The sequence below is a fragment of the Hipposideros armiger genome, unplaced genomic scaffold (assembly GCF_001890085.2).
Source record: "Hipposideros armiger isolate ML-2016 unplaced genomic scaffold, ASM189008v1 scaffold_1091, whole genome shotgun sequence".
Taxonomy (NCBI): Eukaryota; Metazoa; Chordata; class Mammalia; order Chiroptera; family Hipposideridae; genus Hipposideros; species Hipposideros armiger.
This window is the reverse complement of record NW_017732441.1, coordinates 167,596-193,130: the sequence shown is the minus strand read 5'-3', so window position 1 is coordinate 193,130 and position 25,535 is coordinate 167,596. Positions and strand designations below refer to the sequence as shown.

Sequence of the window (25,535 nt, the reverse complement as noted above, 5' to 3'; positions counted from 1 at the left end):
ACACTCACTAATCAACTTTTTCATGTTCCTGCTTAGCCAAGAAATCATTAAATTGAGTTACTCCTACCTCTGAAATATCTCTTGTATCCAGTTTTCCTTTCTCTTTTTCTCTGTCAATGCCTTAGTTCAGGCTCACTTACTTTCTCAAATAAAGTATTGCAATTAGTTATATAACTAGCCATTCTTTCTTCAAGATTTCTCCTTACCAATCTACCCTTAGAGGTCCAATCAGTGATTCTTCTAGAGCCAGGATGACCTACTTACAGACAAAACAGAACAAAACTTAGTGATTCCCCATTACCTATAAGACTAAGTTTAAATTTCTTAGCAGGACCTTTACAATTTGGCCTATCTTATTAAAGTTCTATTGACGTCTTGCAAGTTCTTCTGTTTCTCCTCCCTATCGGTGCTCCCTCAGGCTCAGAAGTAAGGAGCTCTTTTCCCTTCTTACATTTCACGTGTCCTGCTCAGCTCTGTGCTTTTGCACAATATGTTCCTTATGCTTAGAAGAACTCCCCTGGACTAAGCTCAGTTTGTTGAACCCCTAAACCTCTTATCTCTCAGATCTGTGGATTATCTCCTTTGTTACATCTTCGCTACCTTTTTTTTTTTAGATTTTTATTGGGGAATTGGGGGGGATGGGAACAGTGCTGGGGAATTGGGGAAGGGGAACAGACAAGTTGCTGTCGTTTTGTTCTTCAGTCTAGTTGTGGAGGACGTTGCTTCACTGGCCCAAGTTGGCACCATCATTGCACTCTTCCCGGGCGAGGCAGATCAGTCACCGGCTTCTGGACGGCTGCTCACTGTGGCTGCTGGCCGCTCATGCTGGCTGCTGGCTACACACAGTAGCCCATGGCAACCCACTGCCAGGGGGGCTGCAGCCTACGCCGTCGCCGTTGACTCACGGCAGCCCAGCTCCAGGTTGAGCTGTTGTTCAGCATCTTAGCTGTGGAGGGCAGTGTCACTGGCCCTCATATGTGGGATCCGAACCGGGGCCCTCTGGCATGCCAAGCCAGTTCTTAACCATCGCTCCACTCGGCCGGCCACATCTTCTCTACCTTTAACGTTGCCTCCTAGGATGTTGTACGTAGTGTGGGTCACACCACACTGTTATTTGCTTACAATTAAGCAAATTATTCTCTCATTAGACTGTGAGCTCCTCAGGGCAAAGACTATGTCTCATTTCTCATTGTATTCCTATTATTTAACTTGATATTAGCAAAGCCTCGCTGTACAGTTATTGAATCAATAAAGCAACATAAATTGGGGTTGTTGATACTGAACCAGGCTGGCAACGTTCCTCAGGACCCTTCCTGGTGTTTTACGATTGATATTCTCCTTTGGACATTGCCCTGTTTCTCTGCTAACCCAAGTGAAAGGAAAGGGACGAGAGGAGAAGAACTTTTAAGGCAGTGTTGACGATCACAGCTGAAACCTGCTTTGATGCCATACCCAGACTGAGATGTTTCAGTGTTTTCTTGACGGTTGGCACCACTGGAAGCCTTGCACATCACACCACTGAAGGAAAATAAATCCAATGCATTTGGTAGTCAAACAGTGTAATAGCTGAACTTATGCACACCCTGTGTTAACTTAAATGTTACTCTCTACTCAACTAGTCTTTTTGTTGTTGTTGTTAGCTGTCATAGCAGCACTTTCAAAAGTGTATGCTTTTGTGTGTGTGTATGTGCTTTAGGTTTGGTTATTAGAAAAAAGTTTTCTTAGAAAAATATTTTTGGTCTCAAACTATTATAAGTAATGCATTTACATAAAATATTACCCAGTGGGATTCAGAGAATGATGGTGGTTAGTAATACTGATGTTGAACACTCACTATGGTCCAAGTACTCTCTGTCATAGTGCTTTAAATGGAGTATCCTATTTAATTCTCACAACAGCTCTAAAAAGGGGTAGACATTATTCCCCTGTTCTTTAGATGAGAGAAACATAAACAAGTGAAGCAACTTGCTCACACCCTACAGCTGGTAAAGATTTCAGCCTGGATCCGGGCAGCCTGATTCCAGAGCTCACACTCATAATCATTACTACTGTGGTGGAGAGTATCATTTAGGCTAAATTTCTATTCTACCTGAAAATCAAAGGTTTGTCTGTCTGTCATGTGGTCTTAGCATCCTTTTAAATATATTGGCTCTTTTTCCTTGAAATCATATCTCCCACTTCCACATGAATTTTCTTTCACTCCCCATATGCTGCTGGTAAATTGCACTCTAATTCCCTCTCGCTTCCTTCTTTGGGACAATTTCATTACTGCTGCATGAGCCAGTGCACCACGATGCGTCTCATTACAGCCCTTCTCCTTGATCAACTGTTGATGCTGAGATACAAGTATCAGGCTGATGCCAAATGCATGCCGGCATTTATTCTTCTTGCCACCCAAAGAATGGGAAGCTAACTATGTAATTTCAACTAAAAATGAGAGAATAAGATATGCATTTATTTTTTAAATTTCTTTTATACTTGGGCATAAATATAGAGGCTATGTTAAGGACAATGCTTATATAATTAGGCAAGTACAGATTTGGATGTTTGACCAATTAGATTTCATTGAAACAAAGCAAAAAAAAAATAGATACATATAAAGTAAACTCCAAAACCAAAAGGTCTGTTCTACTCATCTCAATTAATGTTTGTTTTAAATTTTATATTATAGCTACTCTGTGTTATAGAGAAATAATATATTTTGAAATTCACTTCCTTTTGTAAATTTGTAGAAGAAGCTTTAGTTGTTTCTATTAGTTTTGTAATTATAGTGATATAATACTAACTATGGAACTACAAAGGATTATGCTTTTGATATTAGAGTACAAATTATCCTATAGAAGACTGGCTTTATTATCAGGCAGAGAGGATAGATGGAAAACTTCATTTTTTGTTTGTTTGTTTTTTAATTATTTTTTATTATGAAATACACATTTTTTAGAATTAGTTTCAGCTGTAGAAAACGTCATGTTTTTTTATCCTTAAGAAAATGTATGTTTCTATGCATCACCTCCTTCTCCAAAGAATATTTCTCTTTCAATTTCATCCCTTTAAGAGTTAATGTTTAGTTCTTGTTGAAAAACAAAATGAATTTAGATAAAGCAACCATTTTTCTATTATTAGTCACATACTGCTTGAATGTGATCCATTTCTGGAATGAAGTTTTGGCATGAAAAGAATCTATAAAGATGGAAGCAGTTTAGGTGCAGGAGAAAAGAGGAGACAAGTTCAAGGTGGAGCAAAAGTGAAGGGGAAGCATCTGGAACTGAAAGAATGTTGACAACGTTCTCTCAATTCCCAAAATTTTCCCCAAGATCAACAATGGCCCATCTGATAGCCAGCCATCGATTCCACACAGGGGGGATTGTTCATTTTGGTTAAGTGACATGTTTAAGAGTTCAAAGAGTGACTGTGAATGAGGCTGGTCTGTACATCCCTTAGACATGACTCCACCCCAACCATAATCTGTCCATTATTTCTGGGCCTCATCCCACCCCTAGCATCTGTTTCTCCATTCGTCATGTTTGTCTTTCCTTAATTGACCTCTGTGCACAGTGGCCTCTGGATCTTTCTATGAAAGCATTGCTATTGCTTTGGGTATCACAGTGGATGCAGTGGGACCCAGGCTAGCAGCCTGAAATAGTTGACAGAGCTTTTGTGTTAGCCTACCCAGTGTTTCAGTCTTGGCTTTTCAGGGTGCAGCCATGGGACATAATCTCATGATAAACCTCATTTTCTCTTAGATGCAGTAAATTTTTGTGGGACTAAACTTGCAGGGTTTCTTAAGCTCAGCATTACTGAGAAGAAACCAACTTCACCTGGCATTTTTTTTTTCTGCAGGTGGGATTTATCAGTTACATGGCCACAGTTTGAACTGGACAGAGAAGACACTATTTGCTAGCTCACAGCTGGTAGTAAAGAGCTCATTGATTCTAAGGCATTTTTGAAAAGGAAGGATTACAAGATCTAAGTGACTTTGTTCTAGTTTAGATTAGCAAGGCCCCCTGCATTTATGTCCTTGGGGGAAGCCATCCCCTGTAGGTTCTGATTATTGTCTGTATAATCAAGAGCAAAGCTACTCTCAGGCCAGACCTCCATGAATGCCATTTGATTGCCTTCTTTGTCTAATTGTCTTCACATATCAGCTTGGGCTTCATAATAATAGCTAAATTTAATTGAGCCGAAGGTTTTACATGTCCAAAGTCACTCAATCCTCGCAGCAACCCTATGAGGTAGGCACCATTATTATTCTCAGGTTATGGGTGCAAGAAACTGAGGCAGAGGGAGGTTAAATGACTTGAACAAGGGTTTGTAGCTTGGAAGTGGCAGGGCTGAGTGTAGATCCCAGGGCAACTGGCTCTAAAGGTCATGCTCTTACTCCCTAGGGGTTAGGATAGAGTCCTTCTAGTACAAGTGACTGAGTAAAGGGCTATTGTAAGGCTGGGGCTGTATCCTAGGAAGAGGCTTCATGACTAAGTCTATGAAGAGGTCCCTAGAATGCAACTTTAATTCCCAGTGGGCCTGAGTTTAAAAAGCTCTCCAGGAAAGACCTCTCATTTTGAGAACAGTTTGGAAGGAGACAAGATGTTTGAGGTAGGACTCAGAGCTGGTTCTGGAGGGGCCTGATGGTAGAGGTTTATAGTGAAACTTGGCTTCTTAATGGGCAGCTGGGATTCTTTTCAGCAGTCTTACCCTAGAGCCATCAGTCCACATCTTAAAGGATTTGTCTGTATTGGCTCATTTGGTCCCTGTGAGTCCTTGACTTTGTTCCCTCTTGTCCTTGAGCCCACCACGTCAGAATCAGAAGTCACTGCTTTAAGTTTAGGGCAATGAGGACATTGTAGATATGTATTTCCATCTTTACAAAGGGGCTGCTATTAGGACAATACTTATATAATTATGAAAATACAGACTTGGCTGTTCGACCAATCAGTTCGATTTAGAGTCCCTGACTCCCTGGTCTAGTTGGGGATCTAATTCTTTCCAAGAAAGGTAAGAGAGGGTTCCCAGGAGAACAATTTCTGAATGACTCTCACAGTCCAACCTGAAGTGACCTCTCTGTCATTGTGGGTGTTTTATGCTTCTCTATATTGGCAACTATCTATAAGACACTGTGTATTCAAATGTATTCATGTCTTTTCCTAGACAACATTTTAACCCCTTAAGATAAAAAATTGCATCTTAGGCAAACTGTTACATATAATATGTGATAATAAACATAGTATTTTGTTTTGACCAGTTAAAAATATACTAGAGCCTCTTTGTAGAGCTGAATTCTAACAGGATTGTGGCATAGACTCCCAAGGTCTCTAGGATTCAGTCAGGGTATTTCAGAGAATCATACTGTCTTAAAACATGATAATTTTGAAGTAGAAAAATAACATTATGAATTATAAAATTTTATTCTTAAAGTGTTAGGATTTTGGTGCTGAGAAAAAAATGACTTTATTTGATTTATGTTTGCTTTATTCATGTTAGGTTGCCATTCGCTCATCAAAGTCAATATTTTTACATAGTCTTTCGGCCATGTTTAGTAGTTTTTTTATCCACCTACTCCTCTTCCCTCCCATTATCATGTAAAAATAAACATGGTAAGTAGTATTTTGTTACATATTAATAAACATTGGCCAGATGCTGAAGGAACTTTAGGAAGAAGTGTCATCATATCATTCCGAGCCTCTTTGAAAGGGCTTGGATCTGTGTGTTGGGTGTTTCCAGGTACAGAGATGTAAATGCCATTTTTCTGTTCCATTTTTAGGTCACATGCGCCAACTTAACAAATGGTGGAAAGTCAGAACTTCTAAAATCAGGAAGCAACAAATCCACACTAAAGCACATATGGACAGAAAGCAGCAAAGACTTGTCTATCAGCCGGCTCCTGTCACAGACTTTTCGTGGCAAAGAAAATGATACAGATTTAGACCTGCAGTATGACACCCCAGAACCTTATTCTGAGCAAGACCTCTGGGACTGGCTGAGGAACTCCACAGACCTTCAAGAGCCTCGGCCCAGGGCCAAGAGAAGGCCCATCGTTAAGACGGGCAAGTTTAAGAAAATGTTCGGATGGGGTGATTTTCATTCCAACATCAAAACAGTGAAGCTAAACCTGTTGATAACTGGGAAAATTGTAGATCATGGCAATGGGACATTTAGTGTTTATTTCAGGCATAATTCCACCGGTCAAGGGAATGTATCTGTCAGCTTGGTGCCCCCTACGAAAATCGTGGAATTCGATTTGGCACAACAAACCGTGATTGATGCCAAAGATTCCAAGTCCTTTAACTGTCGCATTGAATATGAAAAGGTTGACAAGGCTACCAAGAACACACTCTGCAACTATGACCCTTCAAAAACCTGTTACCAGGAGCAGACCCAAAGTCACGTGTCCTGGCTCTGCTCCAAGCCCTTTAAGGTGATCTGTATTTACATTTCCTTTTATAGTACCGATTATAAACTAGTACAGAAAGTGTGCCCTGACTATAACTACCACAGCGACACACCTTACTTCCCCTCTGGATGAGGATGAACTCGGGGGTGAGACTGAAGCCTGAGAAATTAAAAGGTCGTATGACAGGGCTGTTACCTCAAAGAAGACGGTCACATCTGTTGCCTGGAATGTGTCTACACTGCTGCTCTCGTCAACTGGCTGCACATATGCTAGTGGAAAACAATTTGATGTAATTTCTGCCCAGTCAGCTTCATCTCTCAGTATAGTTGTAAATCACCACAGATTTTTAAAGCCACCCTTGAAGACATGCTCGCACACCTAGATGTACACAAACACACACTCATATGCATTTCAGCCTGCATCGGTCATGATTCCTGTTGAGAGGGCTTTCATTGTCTGATTCATAGCAGTTCAGGATAAACTATCATGAAGCAAAAGGATTAACTAGACAGTGAATGGTTTCTAACCCTTGCTGTTGTGGAAATCTCTTTTAAAGTCTTGAGTACATGCTAATCAATAGTCCCCCCTCATGCATTCCTGCTGCTTGGAGTAGCTGTACTGGTAAATACTACTGTAGGAGTATATGCTTGTTAAAATGGAAAAAAACTATGTCTTTAGAGCTCAGTATTCTTTATTTTATGAACACAACAAAGTGTAGTAACTTTTTCCCAGCATACAGTAGGCACATTCAAGGTGTTACAAGATGGCTCTTTTTTTCTGTGGAGGGAGCCTGTTCTCAGTAAAGATGAGCAAACATTTGGAATTTACATGTGGGTAGAGATTGGATTACAGCTTTCATCACCAACCATTGGACTTTTGCAAAGTTGAGACCAGCTAAAGCTGCTTAAAACAAGTTCTGATCATTATATAAGAAGGGAAATGCCTGACAGACACCATGTAAGTTATAAGTGTCTGTCTTATCTTTACTACACATATTGTAACAAATTCAATATCCTAGTCTTCATTTGTATGAATGGTTTGTATTGTACATAGTTCAACCAAGTGTTATTTGAGCTGCTTATTAATATTAACTTGTACTTGTCTCTCTGCTTGTTATTGGTTAAAAAAGAAAAAAAAGGATATGAGGAACCATTTTATCAACGTAGCTGTGAACTCCATTAAAAAGACAAACTTAATGTACAAAGCATTTATTCAGCTCAAGTATTGTTGAAAACTATACATATACAACATTACAGTCTGTCTGTATTTAGATATTTTATTTCTGGACAAAATGAAATGTACATAAAAATAAAATGCTTAAAGTTGAGTTTCAATATGTACTTGTGTAAGATGGTGATTTAAATGGTTCTGACAAGAAGAATGTGTTGGAATACAGTCATGGTTTTGCATCTCATATTTCTAAATTTGTACAGAACTATCTAAATTACTATTAGTTGCCCAGTCAAAACAATTTAGGACTTTCAGTCGCAAGCCTGGGAAACAGTTGTGGCATACAGCATTGCACACATTTTTGGTTTATTGTCGTGCTAGTTATTCAAGAATATCAAAATCAATGAACATAAGGAGATAATTGAGGTATTCTAAATTAATTATAACTCGTTTTTGTTTTCTGGTTTTTTTTCCTATATAAAGTCTTTATTTAGCAAAGGATTGCAAGAAGGTAATTTTTGTTTCTTTAAGATAGTCAAGGTGTCTGAAGATTGTGGTTGACTTCCCTGATTCTACCATAGTGATTCAACTCAACTGAAAAAAATTACAATAATGGTAGATGCCTTCAATGCTCAATTTATCTATACCAAATGGGCTCAACTTGTCTATATAGCAATGTCCATTGTTGATGGAAATTAAACTTTCTTTTTTAAAAATAATGACTGTACACAATCCCAGCAAAATAAACAGGAGAAGCAACATGTAAGGTAGCCCATTTCTAAAGTCACAAATTGGGGGTTGGGAGATGAAGAGTTTCAAAGGTCAATTAAAGAAGTCAAATAAAGACTACCCCATTCTCATCTCCCCTTCACGCTGCATAGGGATAAGTATGTTTTCATACAGACAATAATAAGAATACTAAAGGGGACACAAGACCACAGAGTTCTAAAGTGAGAACTCAATAACTGATTTGACTAAAGAGAGCTTCCAATGGCAAATCAAAGACACATCATCGTGGTAAATGTCCATCACTCAAAATCCTCCAGTATAAGTAGACAACCATTTATATCAATGTATTAATTAATTTGGCACGGGATTTTGGAGCTAATGTTGGAACAGACTCTCTCTGGCCCAACAGGCAATAAGGAGCTTCCTGAGTTTCAGCTGCTAGATATATTTTCCACAGATAAATCTTGCTATTCTGGAGTTTATTTGTCAAATTGATCACTTAAGAGTTAATTTTCTCTTAGCCAAAAGGGGAATAAGTGAGAAGGGGAAAACAATTTTTTTAGGCTAATTTGATTAGTGAACCATGACTTTCATTATGTGGTCTAATCTGTCCTTTTGTTATCCAAAGTTCAAGATGATGTGAAAATGTGCTTCAATCTCCACTAGTCTGCCCTGCTCTCTCACCTCCTCATGACATGTTGGTTTAAAATTTTTATGAACAGAGAACATAGCTAACTAAATAATATTCAATGAATTAAATTATTTTTCTATAGTTTTTCTTTAGAAGGAAAACAAAATAAAAAGGAAACAGTAAACTTCCAATAAGGTTTTCAATTTTTAAAAATCTAAACATTTAGGACTTTTTTCTGGGCCTGTACATACTTATCCTAAACTCCTACATCATCAACATCTCCATCTGTAATATAGAGAAACCATGATGATAAAGAACTTTGATTCAAAAGAAAATTTATTTTTATCCAGTAAACTCTTCCTGTTTTAGACAAGGAAGTGGGTAAAGGAAGATGATGAATATGAAGGTTCAAAGATTCAGATTAAAAACGTTAGTAGACAAAATTGTTGCTTCAGCAAACTGGTTAAGTTTTAATTATGATAGAAAATCATTTGCTATTTTGAAAAATTAAACTTAAACTGCACTAAGGAATTCACCTCCTCTAGAATCTCAAATATTATTTCACAGCTTTGCTAAGATAAAGAAAAAAAACTTCAAGGTGGAAATAGATAACATCTGATGCCAACATGGGTTTGTCATGACCTATTGTTTTCAGAAACATTTTAATAAAATTGAAATTATTATGGAGAAATGATTATTGCAGCTTCTTGCCTCAAAGAAGAAAACGTATACGTTATTGGTTTATCTATTTATGATAAAAACAATGAATTGTCATGGTGTGGTTTCAATTGGGCTTTTTGGGGGTCCATGACTCTTGTGAGAATTTCTCTGCATGAGTAGGAGGGGTATAACTGTTAATAGTTCAGTACTAAAGTTCTGGAAGTTATTATTTTGCAAGAAATTGAGATATTTGTTATATTTAAAACTGTGGACTGGGAATCTTCAGGTTCCTACATTTCAGCAATAAACTGTAAGCCATATTTTTGCACAGAATAGATTAAAAAAAAATCATGAGAAGCCTGAGAAAGTGTTTGTCTTTTACCTTTCCCCCACTGCTTTACATGTAAGAAGCAGCTTAACCAATATAAACAGCTCTTTGGAAAAGCAATTTGCCTGTGTCCCTACCATCAACTTTGAATGCCAAGTTTTTTAGCTTGAAGCAAATTCCAATGGCTGTGTTTATAAACCTTTGAAAGACTTGAGTGATATATCTTTTTCAGACACATATTGATATTTATTCAATTATCAATCTATTTTATGTTTATCTTTTCATTTTATTTAAATAAAATGCATATCAGTTAATTAATTCAAAAATTAAAAAATTTAAAACATTAATTTGCATAAAAGTGTTTACCATTTACCTAGTTTGTAGGTAACAAAAATTGAGTACTTTACCAGCCAGAATTGAATCCTGAAAAACTGCCAGGTTAAGCATTTCTCAGGAGTCCCATGCAAATCGAAGAATGATTTCAGGGGTTGGGCTCATAAGGAAAACAATCTTTTTTAATTAAAAATGGTGATGTATCATTGAGTTTTACATCCAATTCTATCAGAAATATAAGGAACAAATTTACAATCTTTTTCTTTTACTAGGATGGCAAAGAGCATAAATCCCATGAGAGAGTTTTAGTTTCAATTTGTTTGTTTGAGCAAAAGTTTTAGAGAAACAGCCTAAAATTAGGAGACTACTATTGCCAAGCAGCTAGACAAGTGTTCCAAGCTGATCAAAAGCACTCTAACATTTACAATTCTACATTTGCAGGAATATGGCTTTTATCATTGATGGATAGGAGGATGACTTTAAACTTCATATAAGTGATAGATGTAGATTTACAGACCTTCTGTCAGTGGCTGTTGCCATTGGAGGCACCATTGAAGGTGCCAAGCGTTGGTTCTTCCAAATTCTAACCAGTGAATTAAACATACAGTTAAAGCTCTGTTCACATCATACTCGTCTGGCAGGTGCTGGCTTTCTATTTCCTGATGTCATGCCAACCCTCCAAAGAGACAACTAGAATGTTACTGCTCTCTAATGGTGAAATTACTTGACTCAAATATAGGAGTAAATTTAGCCATTGAGATCATGACTATTTAAAGAAATAATGCAAAAAAAAAAAGTTGTTAGAGTGCTGCTATTGCCAAATAAGTATTTTATAAAAAATAGAATATTGTTTCTGTTACTGCAAAAGTTCACTTCATCAATTTTCTGAAATCCAATTTTTATTAAAATTAATTTCTTTTTGGCATTTTATAAGTTTTCAGTAGAAAGCATAGTCAAGTGACATATTCTAAGTATACTGAAAATATTTCATGGAACTTTTTTTAATTGAATATAATTGACATAACATTAGTTTCAGGTGTACAACATAATGATTCTATATTGTTTATATTGTAAAATAATCATCACAATACGTCTAGCTAACTTCCGTCATCACACATAGTTACAAACTTTTTTTGTTTTGATGAGAACTTTTAAGATTTACTCTCTTAGCAACTTTCAAATATGCAATACAGTACTATTAACTATAGTTGCCATACTGTACATTACATTCCCATGACTTACCGTATAACTGGAAGTTTGTACCCTTTGACTTCCATCACTCATTTTGAACACGCCTCTGCCATCTGTTCTCTATACCTATGAGCTTGTTCTTTTTTTTTTTTTTTTGGATTCCACATATAAGTAAGAACATAAAGTATTTGTCTTTCTTTGTCTGACCTACGTCACTTAGCATTATAACCACAAAGTCCATCTACCAATAATCCCAGAAATCTATCCTTTTAACATAGTGAAAAACAAATTCTAATTTTGCACCTGCATGCTTTTGGTATTAAAATTCCTTTTTACAAATTAATTTTGGCAATCCAGAAGTAGAAAAATATCACATATCTATAATATACATATACAGACACACGTAAACATATGGAGAGATGCAAACCGAAACCTTATAGTTTTCATTCTAAAATTTTAGCCATGAGTCAGGTACAATACAAATCTCACTAGTTTATAAGAGAACAGTCAGAACAAAACTGTGTTTCTGGTAGATGGACTAAGTTAAGGTATCCTGCTCACATGGCCAACGATTTTTACTAAAGATTTTTTATTTACATGCTGTAAATATTTATTGGAGCCATTTTGTCTTTTAGGTGCTTCTGCATACCAAAGCATGCATTCCATTGTCTCTGTGAGGTTTGAGATCCTTTCTTGTCAAGGGTGTCCCTAAAGTAGACTTGTGTATCTAAGGTAAAGTTTCCCCAAAGTGGGCACTACAATTCCAAATTATCCAAAAGTTTACCCATTTTCCAAAAAGACACAAAATCTGGTCCATAGTAGTTATACCTATATGGAGCAGGAGTTTTCTGACGGAGGTGAAGAGCTTTAGACCAGGTGGAGCCCCTCTTGGTCTAGCTTCCCTAAGATGTTTAAGTGTGAGCTGTTTCTTAACAGGTGTTCCAAAACACAGGGAATCATGTGTTTTCTCCCCCTTTGAACAGAATAGGGAGAATTCCCAAGAATCGTCAATGAACAAACTACAGGTATGCATCATCAAGTTGGAGAGTTCAAAAGTCAAAGACAACACAGAGCTCAGGACCATGAGGAATTTACCCTCAAACTCCAGCAACTCAAAGGTCTCTGTGGGTACCAGCACCTGTTTGTTCACTCACCTCAGAGTTGTTGGGGAGTCTTCTTTGGATAACACTTTTGATGCCACGAACCATCAGAAGTTTAAAATAACAGAAACAAAACTAATACAACACCAAAGTCATAATTAATAAAAGTTTATTGTGGACACACCAGAAGACAGTTTGTAAAACCAAAACTCAAACCAAAACATGGAATGAAACTTAAGGATGTATTGTTATAAAGCAGCTTATGTAGTGAGAAAGCAGTGGCTGTTTATTCTTCACAATGATTGGTTATAATCTTTAAATTTTCTTAAACGATATAGACTTAGATAGTGGTTACTCTTATCAATTTTGTTAAACAATTTAAGTTTTGTTTATGATTTCTAGAGACATAAGCAAGAAATGACCCAGGTCAAGTTAATCTTGCAAAATAAGCTAAATTAAGCTATGTTTGTATGACTAAACTAGTTTTGTCTGCTCAGGAAATTTTCAAGGCTGGTCTCCAGTTGTTTTTTATTTTAACAAGTTAAAAAAAAAAAAGATGGCACTTGTCATTGGCTTTAGCAACGTAGAGGGAAACTGTGAAGATGGAGCCCACCAGCATCCTTCCCCAGAGAGTATCCCAGCAGGCCCCTGCCCCTCAGTTCCATACTCTAAAATGAGCAAATTAGCTTCTTTCACATAAAGTCTTGGGGCTTTTCAAGGAGATGCTTCTCAGATGGGCCCTGGGCGGGTGAGCCTGTGCTCTGGCCCTTTAAAAGCTCTTCCTCAGTTTTCCCACAATTCTATGGGTCTCATGAATGCTATCCCTGCTGGTTTTCAAAGCTACATGTTCCGGGGGCCTCATCTCTCAGGTGCAGCTATTAAATGTTGGGGTGCCTGTTGTAGAGTATGAATACTTCGCTTCTCAGAAAGAAGCTCTGGGTTTTGAGTGAGTCTTCTCCCCAGCGTGAGTTCCTGCACCAATGGTGGGGTTTATGGCGAGAATGTGTCTCAGCCTCTCCTTCCTGCTTCCATTGGGTTCCCTTTTGTTTGCCCAATGGAAGGAGTAGCTCCACTAGTTTTTAGATTTTTTTTTTTTTCGGTGGAAATTGTCCCATACGTAGCTGTAAATTTGTTCTGAGCATGGAGGGAGTGACTTCAGGATCTTTCTCCATTGTCATCTGAAACAGGACTTCCTCATGAGCTTTTTAAGAGGTAAGCAATTATTATTTTCTTTTACTACTCCCTTCATCCCAAAGAGAAATGGGTGCAAGTCTCTTACAACGGCTAATGTTAACTGAACACTTAAAGAGGAGCCCTTTGGAAGGGATGAGACAATACAAATTAGTAATTGTAATATGGCCTCAGGGATAGAAAAAGACAGTCCGAGGAATATAATCTATAATGTTGTAAGTATTACTTAGGGGGCCGGATGGACCCATGTCCTTTTGGGGAATCCACTTCATAGTCGATGTAGAGGCCTGACCACCGCATTGTATTTCTGAAACTGATGATGAATAATACTGTATGTCAACTATAATTATATATATACATATAGTCTCGGGACATGGAGTAGATCACGGGAACGGATTCAATGGAATTGTAATAGATAAGCATGATATCGGGGGTGGGAGGGCAATAGATGGGGGAGGGGGGTTGTTACCTGGTGAGGGTGAAAAAAGGGTAACTATTGCATTATTCTGTACACCTGAAACTAACAATAAAAAAAATAAATTAAAAATAAATAAATTAATTAAAAAAATAAAATAAATAAAAAAATAAAACCTTAAAAAAAATAAAGTCTTGATTTTAAATAAAAATAAATAAATAAATAAATAAATAAATAAAGAGGAGCCCTTTGCTGTGTTGAAAAGTTTCCACACATTCCCTCATTTAAGCATCACAGATTTATGAGATAAATGCTCTCATTCTGCCACTGTTGCAATGAGGAGCCTGATGCTTGGAGAGAGAAAGTGATTTACTTGAAATAGCACATCTCTTAAGCGATATATCTAGGAGTCAGATCCCATCTCTCTGACTCCAGTGTCTGACTTTTTAAACTGTTCTCTATGACTCTAATTTTTGTTTTTCAAATTTCATTAAAAAACTTACACACAAAATTAGCACATTTAATGTGAACACAGACATATTATCATTATGTAGAAAAGAGGTGAATAATTCGTTTAATCCATTTGTTTTTCTCTTTTTTTAACTTTGATTTTTTATTTTTTGTTTTTTTAATTTATTTTTTTTTAATTTTATTTATTTATTTATTTATTCATTTATTTATTTCTCAGATGTTTCTTTCTAATGAATTGACCATTACATTTCCTAACTTCTGAAATGGCCAACAGACCATAGAAAGACATTTCTTTAGGCTACTGCTTAATCCATGTGTTTTTCTCCAGCTGTTTGCTGTTTCTCTAATTTGCCTCAGAATCCTCTGGCTAATCCAGTCCTGAGCCCTGCTTGGGCAAAACTCAGCTCTGCAGCGAATTGCCCATGCCAATCTGCGACAGTGGCAGCCAATTTTGTTTCCCAATCCATTTTTTGTGAAATCGTTTTGATTTGGGGCCAGAAGTGTCCTTGAGCTTGATGAGTATGAAAAGTAGTAGGTCAGGGGATGAACAGGGGGTGATGTATTGGGTTGTCAGAAAAGTCATGACGTATTTTTCCTATGTTTTTCATTGCAAAAATATGTCATGACTTTTCCAACAGCCCAATAATTTCAAATTACCCAGTCCATGCATAGTAATCTCCTTTCAGGGCGTTACTACTGTATTCCTAGCAAACGTTCTACATCATGGTTTCAGGTTTTTTGTTTTATTTCAAAAATGAGCCAAGTTATGTTAATATGGTTTTCAATAAACTCTTTTATGTTATTTCATAATGTGTCTTCCTGCCCTTCTGCTATACACTTTGAAAATCTTTTTCCCCCACAGAGGGAAAACAAAAATGCATGATGGTTTCTGCATAAAGCTTAAGTGGATGGGGAGATTTGGAAGGATTGCTCAATCCTCTTTTTTTCTGACATGTTTCATTTTCTTTTGCCCCACCTTTTCCTTAAAATAAACACACCAAAAAATTGTAACCATTTTCTTACTTTACTTCCTCAAATTTTTTAGACAATCAGATCTATATACAAAAGCAGGGATTAGAATACTCTTAATACTTTTCCCTGTTGTACCTTGGCCCTCTGACTATAACAGTGATCCTTATATTTGTTCCATTTTTTCCTTTTACTCATGTTTTGCTCATGTTCAAAATTAGCATTCTTTAAGAGAAACCATAAGTGTGAAGGTAGTTATACTTCACTGGTTTAACTAGAATCATGCTCAATTATTTTTGTTATTGTATAAATAATTTATGAGCCCTTCTTTTATTGTTAACTAAGCCTAATTCCGCCTTTTAATTTTTCCCCAAATTTGAGGGAAAATTGGATTTATCATTAAAATCACACCTGTGTTCAAGTCTGAAGTATTTATAATATTTTACTCTATGGAAGTTTTAAAACTAAGAGATTAGTTGAGTTTATAAATGTAGTTCTTCATTTTCAGTATCTTAGAGTTTTTTCTTTCTTTTTATTTTGTCAGATATTTGTCAGATATTACGCATGCATGACTTTTTGAAGTACATGCTTCCAACCCATTCATACACACACTTTCTTCTTTGGACCATGTGGGCTTCATTTGACTTAGGGAACTACATTCCACATTTAGGCCTCTGCTGCTCCTGCAAATTTATTTTTCAAAATAATTAGCAGAGCTAAATTTTGACCAAGAAGGTTTCTTTGTTGCTTTGTTTTATTTTTTGCTTGACTTATGTTTATCAAAGGGGATGCTTGGAGCATAAGGGTAAAAGTTCTACATCATATCCAGTAGAATCTGTTGGGGAAATGTTAGGATCGTATACAGCCAGTCCCCCCTCACTCATTACCTGCACTCAGAATAAGTGTTCGTTATTCACATAGGAAGAAAAGGAATTCACTGGTGGAGGCAAGATTATGAATGCTGGCGTGTCTCTGGAAAAGAGCCTTGTGCTTTGGCTTGAGGGTCTGAGAGCAGAAGGCACTTGCTTTGGGATGGAATCTGGGGAAGCAGCAAGCCTGCAGTGGAGTTGAGATGGCCCCATGAAGTATCTAGGCCTTTGGGAATGGGGTATAAAAATATCAAGAGAACAGCAGAACATTTCTATTGTATCCAAGAGTGGCATAAACTTGACAGAGCCCTGTGTATCCACAAGGCCTTGAGGTTGGGACAAGTTGTATGCAGGAGCAATCTACCAGCCCTGACTACTGGAGCCCGGGTGGGGTCTGTGTCTCTGGGCAGACCAGTGTGGGCTGATGATGAATGAGAATCAGGTACCACCCCCTGCCAACACCATGGCATTATAGATGCCTTGTGAAAGTTGTATGCAACCTTGGGAACAGGTTGGGAGAACCCCTAGCTAGACTGAAATTGGCCTCAATTGGCTGAGATTTCAGTCTTCTCCATATGGTAGAATTTGGGCTTAAGATAAAAATTAAGTTATAGAAAGGTAAAATTACATTTATTCCACAATTGATTGTGTGACTTGAAATTAACATCTGCTAGGTATTATTTCATTCATGTGATAGAATCTGTTGATATCAGTGTTAGGTAAGGTGCAGAGCTAGCACACGGAAACAGAAATTTTGATATGGAGATACCTATATTGAAGGACAAAGTAATTTGTTAAACTGCAGAGAGGATTTTGTGACCTTTATATGCTTTCCCTCTAATATAAATCTTTAATTTTATATTGGCTTAAATAACCTTTATAAATAATGGTTTTGGATGAAAGGGATAATTATAGAGGTATGCGGGGGATGGATAGAGGATAAGTAACGTTTGTAACTCACACCTTCAATCATTCTTTTTTCCTCCCTTTTTCAGTCACATTTTTAGAGTTTATGGGTACATGTAGAACTCAATTCCTTAAACACTGAAAGAAATAGAATGTTTAGGATATCGTATAGGGCCCTGTCGAAGGAAATGCCCTTCAGTGAAAACAGGGCTAATCTAACTCACCAGGCTTCAAGTCTAACACTCCTTCCATTACACTCCAGTTACACCTTCCCCACTCTCCCTGGAGCTCCTACTTGCCTATTTCTAAAATAGCATTTCTAGACTAAGTCATGGTTTGCGACTTCCAATGAGGCACCTCCTGGGCCTCTGCCATGGGACATGAAAGAGGCCAACAGGGGGTGGTACTGACACATATACATAACTTCAGCACAGTATTCACTTACTCATTCAACACATATTTACCAAAGGCCTACTTTGTGTCGTTCACTGGTATAGATCCTAAGGATTCAGCAGTAAGCAATACAGACAAGGTTCCTGCCCTCATGTAGCTTAGCATCTCGTGGGAGAAGACAGCACTCATATTTTATATACATGTATATACTGTGTGTCTGGTGAGAATAAGTGCTATAAGACACATGAAGCAGAGAGAGAATGTTGAGATTTATTTGCTTTTTTCTTTTTTAAATGCGTGGTTAGAAAAGCTTTTCTATGGTGACATTCGAAGGAAGTGAGGGGGCTAGTCATGGGGAGGATATCTAGGGCGAGAACATTTATGGACAGAGAAAGGCAATCATAAATGCCTGAGTCAAGGGCTTGCTTTCATTAAGGAAAGGCAAAATGGCTAGAATGCCTGGAGCAGAGTGGGCCCTGGGAAGTACCTTAGAAGATGAGCTAAGAAAGGAAGCAGGGTTTGGTTTTACCTATGAATGGGAAAGGAATCTTCAGAGAGTTTAGAACGGGTAAATTATATGATGTGACATGTTTTACAAGGACCACTCTATATGTACTGTGGAGAATGGAGTATAAGGGAGGAAGTTAGAAGCAGGGAGGCCAGGTATGAAGCTACTGTAATAAAACAGGTGGGAGGGGATGATGGCTCAGGTTTAGTCATAGTGGTAGCAGTCCTGGCAGTGAGAAATCATTAGATCCTGGATATATTCTAAAGATGAAGCCTAGAATTGACTGATGGACTAGTTGTGATGTAAGAGAAAGGAGTCAATGATGCCTTATGTATTCTTTTATATTCAGGTTACATATAACAGATGCTTTATGGTAACTGGAAGTTACACATACTCATGCACCGTCTAATCCCTATTAACCAAGTTTGCTCCATCTCTTTGGAACCCATGGAAGGGAAAACATAATTTTAAATTTTAAAAAACTTATATATCTTCTTTGGATCCATTCTGATACTCACTTTATTATTCGTAAAAGCATTAGGAGATTTTCATAGTTTCTTCTTTTAGGTGTTGCTTTTTAAAAATAAAGAATTTTTTTCACATAGTATAAGACTTTATATTGATTCATTGTTGAAAATTTGAGAGAAAAGTTGTTTTTTTCATAAATTGGAACAAGTAAGTAGAAACATGTAACATGTAAATCTCTTCATGTTAAATTTCAAGTCCATGAGATCAAATTCATGTTAGGCAAGCCTGCTGTAATCTGCAAATAGGGCAGGGATCCTAGAGCTGACTTTTATGGAGACCACAAAACTCCCCAAATTGTGCATATATTCTTTTTTGTTGGAAGAGACATACTCTTTTTCTTCATATTAACAAGAGTTTATAAAGTAAAAAAAAAAGTAAGACCAACAAAATTGAGTGATAACGAATTATGAGCTGATAGGCAGGACAGGACCAAAGGTAATAACAAAGGGATATTTTGAAAGATGTTATGGAGATGACTTTCAAAGTATGTCTGTTATAGACTTAACCATCTGCTATTTTAAAAATCATTTTTGATGTAGCTAGAAAATATTTTTTATTAAAATATTATTTTTAAATATATTTTAAAACTGAATAAAAATTGAAAAAATAAAACAATAATTTAAACTTTCAAATATTACCTCACTCTAAAATATTAGGAAACATATTTGAGGCATACTTTAAAATCAGATATTGGCACCAGAATTTTCTGTTTATCTAGAAAAGGTTTTTAAAATCTGTGAGAACTAACATTAGGGCTAAACTCAGATTTTTCAGAAATGAGCAATCAAAACTTTGAAAACTGGGAATCTACAAATCATAAAATGGAAAGGCTACAATAATTCATATGGCTAGAAAAAAACGAAGTGATTATATAATTGGGTATGTCGTTGTGCCCTGGCTAATATATTTAATCCATATAGATCCACTGTAATGGGACAATTAATTCAAAATCATTGGGCCCAGAAATTAAATATGTAAAATTTATATTCCTTTAGAAATTTAAATATATGTGGTGGTTGAATAGCCAGTTATAGCCATTGGTTGATACTGACTTTTTTCATGTTGTTAAAAAAACAAAATAAAACAATTACAAGCCTGATTGTTCCTCTTCTATGTGGAAATTTATATTCTCTCAGATCTCTGAGATAACATTCAGTGTTCTGTTGCAGAATAATAGTTTGGTAATTACAACAATTAAGTGTCTTAAATACTATATTCCTAAATATATTGCTTCTAATTGATTCTGGGGAGGATGTATTGGGTTGTCGGAAAAGTCATGACACATTTTTGCAACAAAAAACAGAAAAAACACTTCATGACTTTTCCAACAACCCAATAGTTCTGCATTAAATGAAAACCACTGCAGAAAAGAATAATTAGAATATTTATAAATTGTGTTCCTGTTTTGTTTTCTCTTTATTGATGAATATTTAATTTGGGGACGACTGCATTCAATGATATTTACATTCTCCAGCATATTTGAATGTCATAAACCTGACTTAGCACTTACCTGTGGCTTACGTCTTCATGGTTGTAAAAGTTGTGTCAGTCTTGAAAACAAAGTGGAAATGCAAGTATAAATGATCTAACGTTATCTTTCACTCTAATATCTATAGGGCTAAAATTTCTGAATCAGCAATGTACTTGGGGTGGCTGGGTGTTCTTTTGCAGTAATGTTGTGGCAGGCACTGACAGTGTCCTGCCCAGGTCCCTGTTCTCCTTACCACTTCAGTCTGTAGTAGCTCAACTTCCAACTACCAGCACCTGTATTTCTTTTCCCAAAGGCTCTCTGTTCACTGGAGCCTGCTTTGCTACCTGTGCAGCAGGCATGAAGAGCCCAGGGAATAATGCTCTCCAGGCATACAGAGACAGACTTCCAACAGTGACAGGAGGAACCCTCAGCCAATGATGCTCAGGTAGGATAACTGTGTGTGTATCTTGTACGCTGGTTCGCCAGCCCCCACAGTGGTAATGTGCTTAGTGAAGCACACTTTATTGACTTTCTTCCCTTCCCTGCCTCACTTCTTCACTACATTTCTGATGCCTCCAATAATCACCTTCAGTATTAACTATAATACTTTCATTTGAATCTTTGTGTCAGAAAATTCTGCTGGGGAATCCACTAAGACAAATGTAGATTGAGAAACTTTTATTTGATCACGATATTTTTCTCTCATCATAAATGTAAAATAATATCTTTTATAAATATAGATTTTAAATCTCATTTATTAAGGTATAATTTACATAAAGTACAATTATTTTAGGTGTATAGTTGAGTAAGTTTATATACAACTGTGTAACTGCCACCATCACAATCAAGATATAGAACATCTCCATCACCCTAAAAAGTTCCTCCATGCCCCTTTGTAGTCAGTCCCCCACCACACCCAGTCTTCCCTCTCTCGCTTTAGATTAGTTTTTCTTATTCTAGAATTTTATATAAAAGGAATCATAGTAGGTACTCTTTTTGTCTGGCTTCCTTTGCTCTGTATTATATTTTTGAGGTTCATTCATTGTGTATCTCTTTTAACCCTTAAAACTATGAATCAGTAGTTTTTTTTAAATTGCCAAATAGTAGTATTGTGCAGAAATACTATTTGTTTATCCATTCACTTGTTGATGGACATTTGGGTTGTTGGAAGTTTGGGGCTATTCTGACAAAGCTGTTTTGAACACTTGTGAACAAACCTTTGTGTGGACCTATGTTTCTATTCCATTTAGATAAGTACCCAAGAGTGGATTTGCTGGGTTGTATGATAAAAGTATGCTTGCCTTTAAGAAAAAAACAAACAAAACTAGTTTACAAAGTGGCTTTATACATTTTACATTCCCAGTCTGTAAGAGTTCCAGTTCCCTATGTCTTTCCTAACACCAGGTATTGTTAGCCTCTTTAATCTTAAAACTTCTAGTGGGTGTCTCATTAAGATTTTAATTTTAATTTGCATTTTCCTCAGGATCCCTCATGATATTGTTTATCTTTTCAGATGCTTATTGCTATTTATATATCTTATTTTTGTGAAATGTCTGTTAATATATTTGACCATTTAAAAATGTTTGAGTTATAGAAGTTCTTTATATATTTTGTTTACTGTCCCTCTGTCAGGTATATGTATTGTAAATAATTCCCTTCAGTCTGAGTGAGGCTTTCATTTTCTTAATAGTGTCTTTAGAAGAGCAGAGTCCAGTTTATATATTTTTTATGATTCGTGCTTTTTTGGTGTCTTACCTAAGAAATTTTTGTCTACTGTTTATTTTGTTTCAGAGGTTTTAGAGTTTTAGCTTTTTTGTTTATTTGTTTTGATCTATGATGCATTTGAAGTTGACTTTTGTATGTGGTGTAGGTAAGGATTGAAATATTTTTTTCAAATGGACATACAGTTTTTTCCAGCAACTTTTTTTGAAAAGGCTACCTTTTCTCTATTGACAACTTTACACAAATTAATTGAAAGTATATGAGTACATGTGGGTCTACTAACGAACACTGTTCTGTTCCATTAGTCTATACATTTTGATGTATTTTGATTTCATTTTTCCTCACTTCAATATATTTCCTAGGTGTCCTTGTCATTTTTCAGGAACGATGGTATATTTAGAAATATGTTGTTCAATTTCCAAATATTTGTGGAATTTTCAGACATCTTTTTGTTACTGACATTTACTTTAAATTAGTTGTGGTCAGAGAATATACTCTACGTGATTTCAGTCTCCCTATATGTACTAAGATTTATTTTATGGGTCAACATATGGTCTATTTTAGTGGGTGTTCATATGCATTTGACAAGAATATGTATTCTGCTATTGTTAAAGTGTCGTGTAATGCCAATTATGTAAAGTTGGTTGATAATGCTTAAGTATCCTGTACCTTTGCCAATATTGTGTATACTTATTTTTCCATTACTGATAGAAAAGTATTGAGGTCTGGGACTATTAATTTTAGTTTTGTCTATTTCTTCTCTCATGTCTACCATTTTTTTCTTTTGCTGCATATATTTTGAATTTCTAGTATTAGATACATACACATTTAAGATTTGTCTTTCTGAAAAATTAAGTTTTTCATTATGAAATATCTTCTATATTCCTGGTAATATTCTGGAATCTTCAGTATACCTAAAAATAATCAAATGCTGTTTTTACAGTGTACTTTTTAAAAATCCTTTTATCATTAACCTATCCAAGTCTTTATTTTTACAATGTGTTTTTTTTGTTTGCTTTTTTTGACCACCACTTCATAGTCAGTGTAGCAGCCTGACCACCACACTGTATTTCTGAACTGATGTTGAATAATATTGTATGTCAAATATAATTATATATACATATAGTAACGGGACATGGAATAGAGTGTGGGAATGGAGTCAATGGAATTGTAATAGATAAGTATGATATCAGGGGTGGGAGGGCAGTAGATGGGGCAGTCGATGTTTCTATGTGAAGGCTGAAAAGGATAACTTTTGCATTGTTCTGTACACCTGAAACTAACAATAAAAAAACATACAATGTGTTTTTTATAGACAACCATGGAGTTGGCTATGGTGGATCCTATGATATGTCACTCCTATTCCCTTTTAATAAAAGACTTATAGACTCAGTTTTGATAATGCCATAGCAGACAGACTTCAGCTTTCGGCTCCTTCATTCACTGCCTCTGCGCCAAACATTTGTCGCCTCTTATCTGTTGAGAAATTACATTTCGGGCTCCGGTTGACATATCAGCAGAAGACAAAGGTAGCTTGAACATTTTGGTTCTTTGCAGAATATGCTTTCTTCTGAATCACCTTTGTACTCCACCTTTGTTCTGAGGGTTCCATTAAATTCCAAAGAACATCAAATAATTATCTGCAAATGTTTAAGAATTTTAAGAGATGCTTGTGTTATTAAGTTCCCTCTTGTACATTAATCGATGAAATGTGGTCTTTATGTGTGTTTCATGTTGTTTGGAGCTGGGAACAGGTCCTATGTGTTCATCTAATCTGTTTTTGTATAAAATATACCAAGTCTTTCAGGAATTGATTTAGATGAGGCAGAATCAAATTAAAATGTCAGGGCTGTATGGCAAAATCTGTTGGTATATTCTCACCAGCAGCCTCAAAATGAGTGCACCTTTAATTTATTCTTTGATCTCCTGAAAGTGTTATACAAGTGTACTTACATAGCATGTGTGAATTGTGAATTTTCATAGGTAGTCAATTTCCAATTGATAGCTGAATTGAAAAGGTAGAAAACATTAACTAAATGTATATTTAGGTTCCAATCATTATCCTAGCTATTTTACGTAAATCATGTCTTAATACTGAAAGTGACACTGTAATTAGTAGATGCGATCACTCATGTTTTACTGATGGTGAAACTGAGGTTCAGAGAGGTTAAATCTGATTCCAAACAGGGTGTTCCTCTTACACTATTCATTTTGTTTTGAATTTTTGGACATAATTAAATTCATGTTGGATAGTAAACAGATCTTAGGTATTAATTTCCTAAAAACCTGCAAAACGCTGCTATATCTAAGTACGTATGTATTTTATTTTATTGTTGGTAAAGATGGATAAACACATTTATAAAGAGAACCACTGAGTTTGTACATATTTGAAGGAGGTAATATAAGCAGTTTATTTCAAATAATATACATGAATATTTACCTCTGATGATCTAAATATATTAATGTCATACAGTAGTATCTGGGTTACTAACATTTAAAAATGCACTCACCTTTTATTTATGCCCTTATTCTAAATCATGAGGCCATGATATAACATTTATACTAAATACTATCAATGGCAGAGGTTTGACATAAGTAGACTTGTGACTTGATGTTTTTCCCCCTTAAGGTAGCTATTTAATATTTGTCTCTATATGAGAATAACAATGTGTACATAGTGTAGGTTGGCGTTACTAATAGAGCATAATGTACACAATAACACAGCAGCCTTTCTTTAATGCTATGAAAACCAGATAAACTATTATTTTTAATATTTTTTATCTGAAGTGAATAAATTGCCTGGAAAGGCATATTTTAATAAGCATATGGATTTTTTCATAAAAACAATTAGTTTATGACATACCACACATTTACCTGGCAAGTCTAATGCATGGTTATAATTTTGCTTAATATTCTGTTTCTCAACCGCTGCCTAGCCTTCCTCAGAATATATTTGTCTTTTTCTCGTGCATATTAGTGATTTCCCACTTTATTGGAAGTATTTGTTTTTGTTTTTTTTTTTTAGCTGAGCCATCCCGCCACCTGTTGGCAGCTCACAGCTGCTCAGCTCGGGCTGACTCGAACCGCTGTTGCTCAGAGCTCAAACTCTTGAGCGAGCTCTTAACCAACTGAGCCACTCAGCCGGCCCCCTATTGGAAGTATTTGTAATAGATCAAGTAGTATTTCAAATACTGGATTCTTTATTTGTTGCAGTTGTATCTTTAAAATTTATTATTTTTTAATTAAGACTATTTTTTTTTAGAGTAAACCTTCACAGCAAAATTGAAGGTACAAAGTTTCCCCATATACAGCCTATCCCCACACATGCATAACCTCCCCCATTACTAATATCCCCTGTCAGAATGGTACATTTGTTGCAATTGATGAACCTTCATTGACACATCAGAATCACCCAGAGTTTATAGTTTACATTAAGGTTCACACTTGCTGTACATTCTGTGGGTTTGGACGAAATGTATGATGACATATATCCATTATTCTCGTGTGATATAGAGTATTTGCACTGCCCTAAAAGTGGTATATCCCCTGCCTATTCGTCCCT

At 36.2% G+C, this 25,535-nt stretch overlaps 1 protein-coding gene across 2 annotated transcripts in view; it reads left to right on the top strand.

Annotated features, from left to right (window-relative positions):
* The window catches only part of NXPH1 (neurexophilin 1), a 72,394-nt gene extending 64,670 nt beyond the window's left edge, over nucleotides 1–7,724 (top strand). For both annotated transcript variants that reach the window (XM_019632160.1, XM_019632159.1), the window contains exon 2: nucleotides 5,759–7,724. In XM_019632160.1, the coding sequence (XP_019487705.1) occupies nucleotides 6,056–6,520 (465 nt within the window). In that variant the 5' untranslated portion in view covers nucleotides 5,759–6,055 and the 3' untranslated portion in view covers nucleotides 6,521–7,724. The remainder of the gene's footprint in view (nucleotides 1–5,758) is intronic.
* Nucleotides 7,725–25,535: the final 17,811 nt, after the last annotated feature.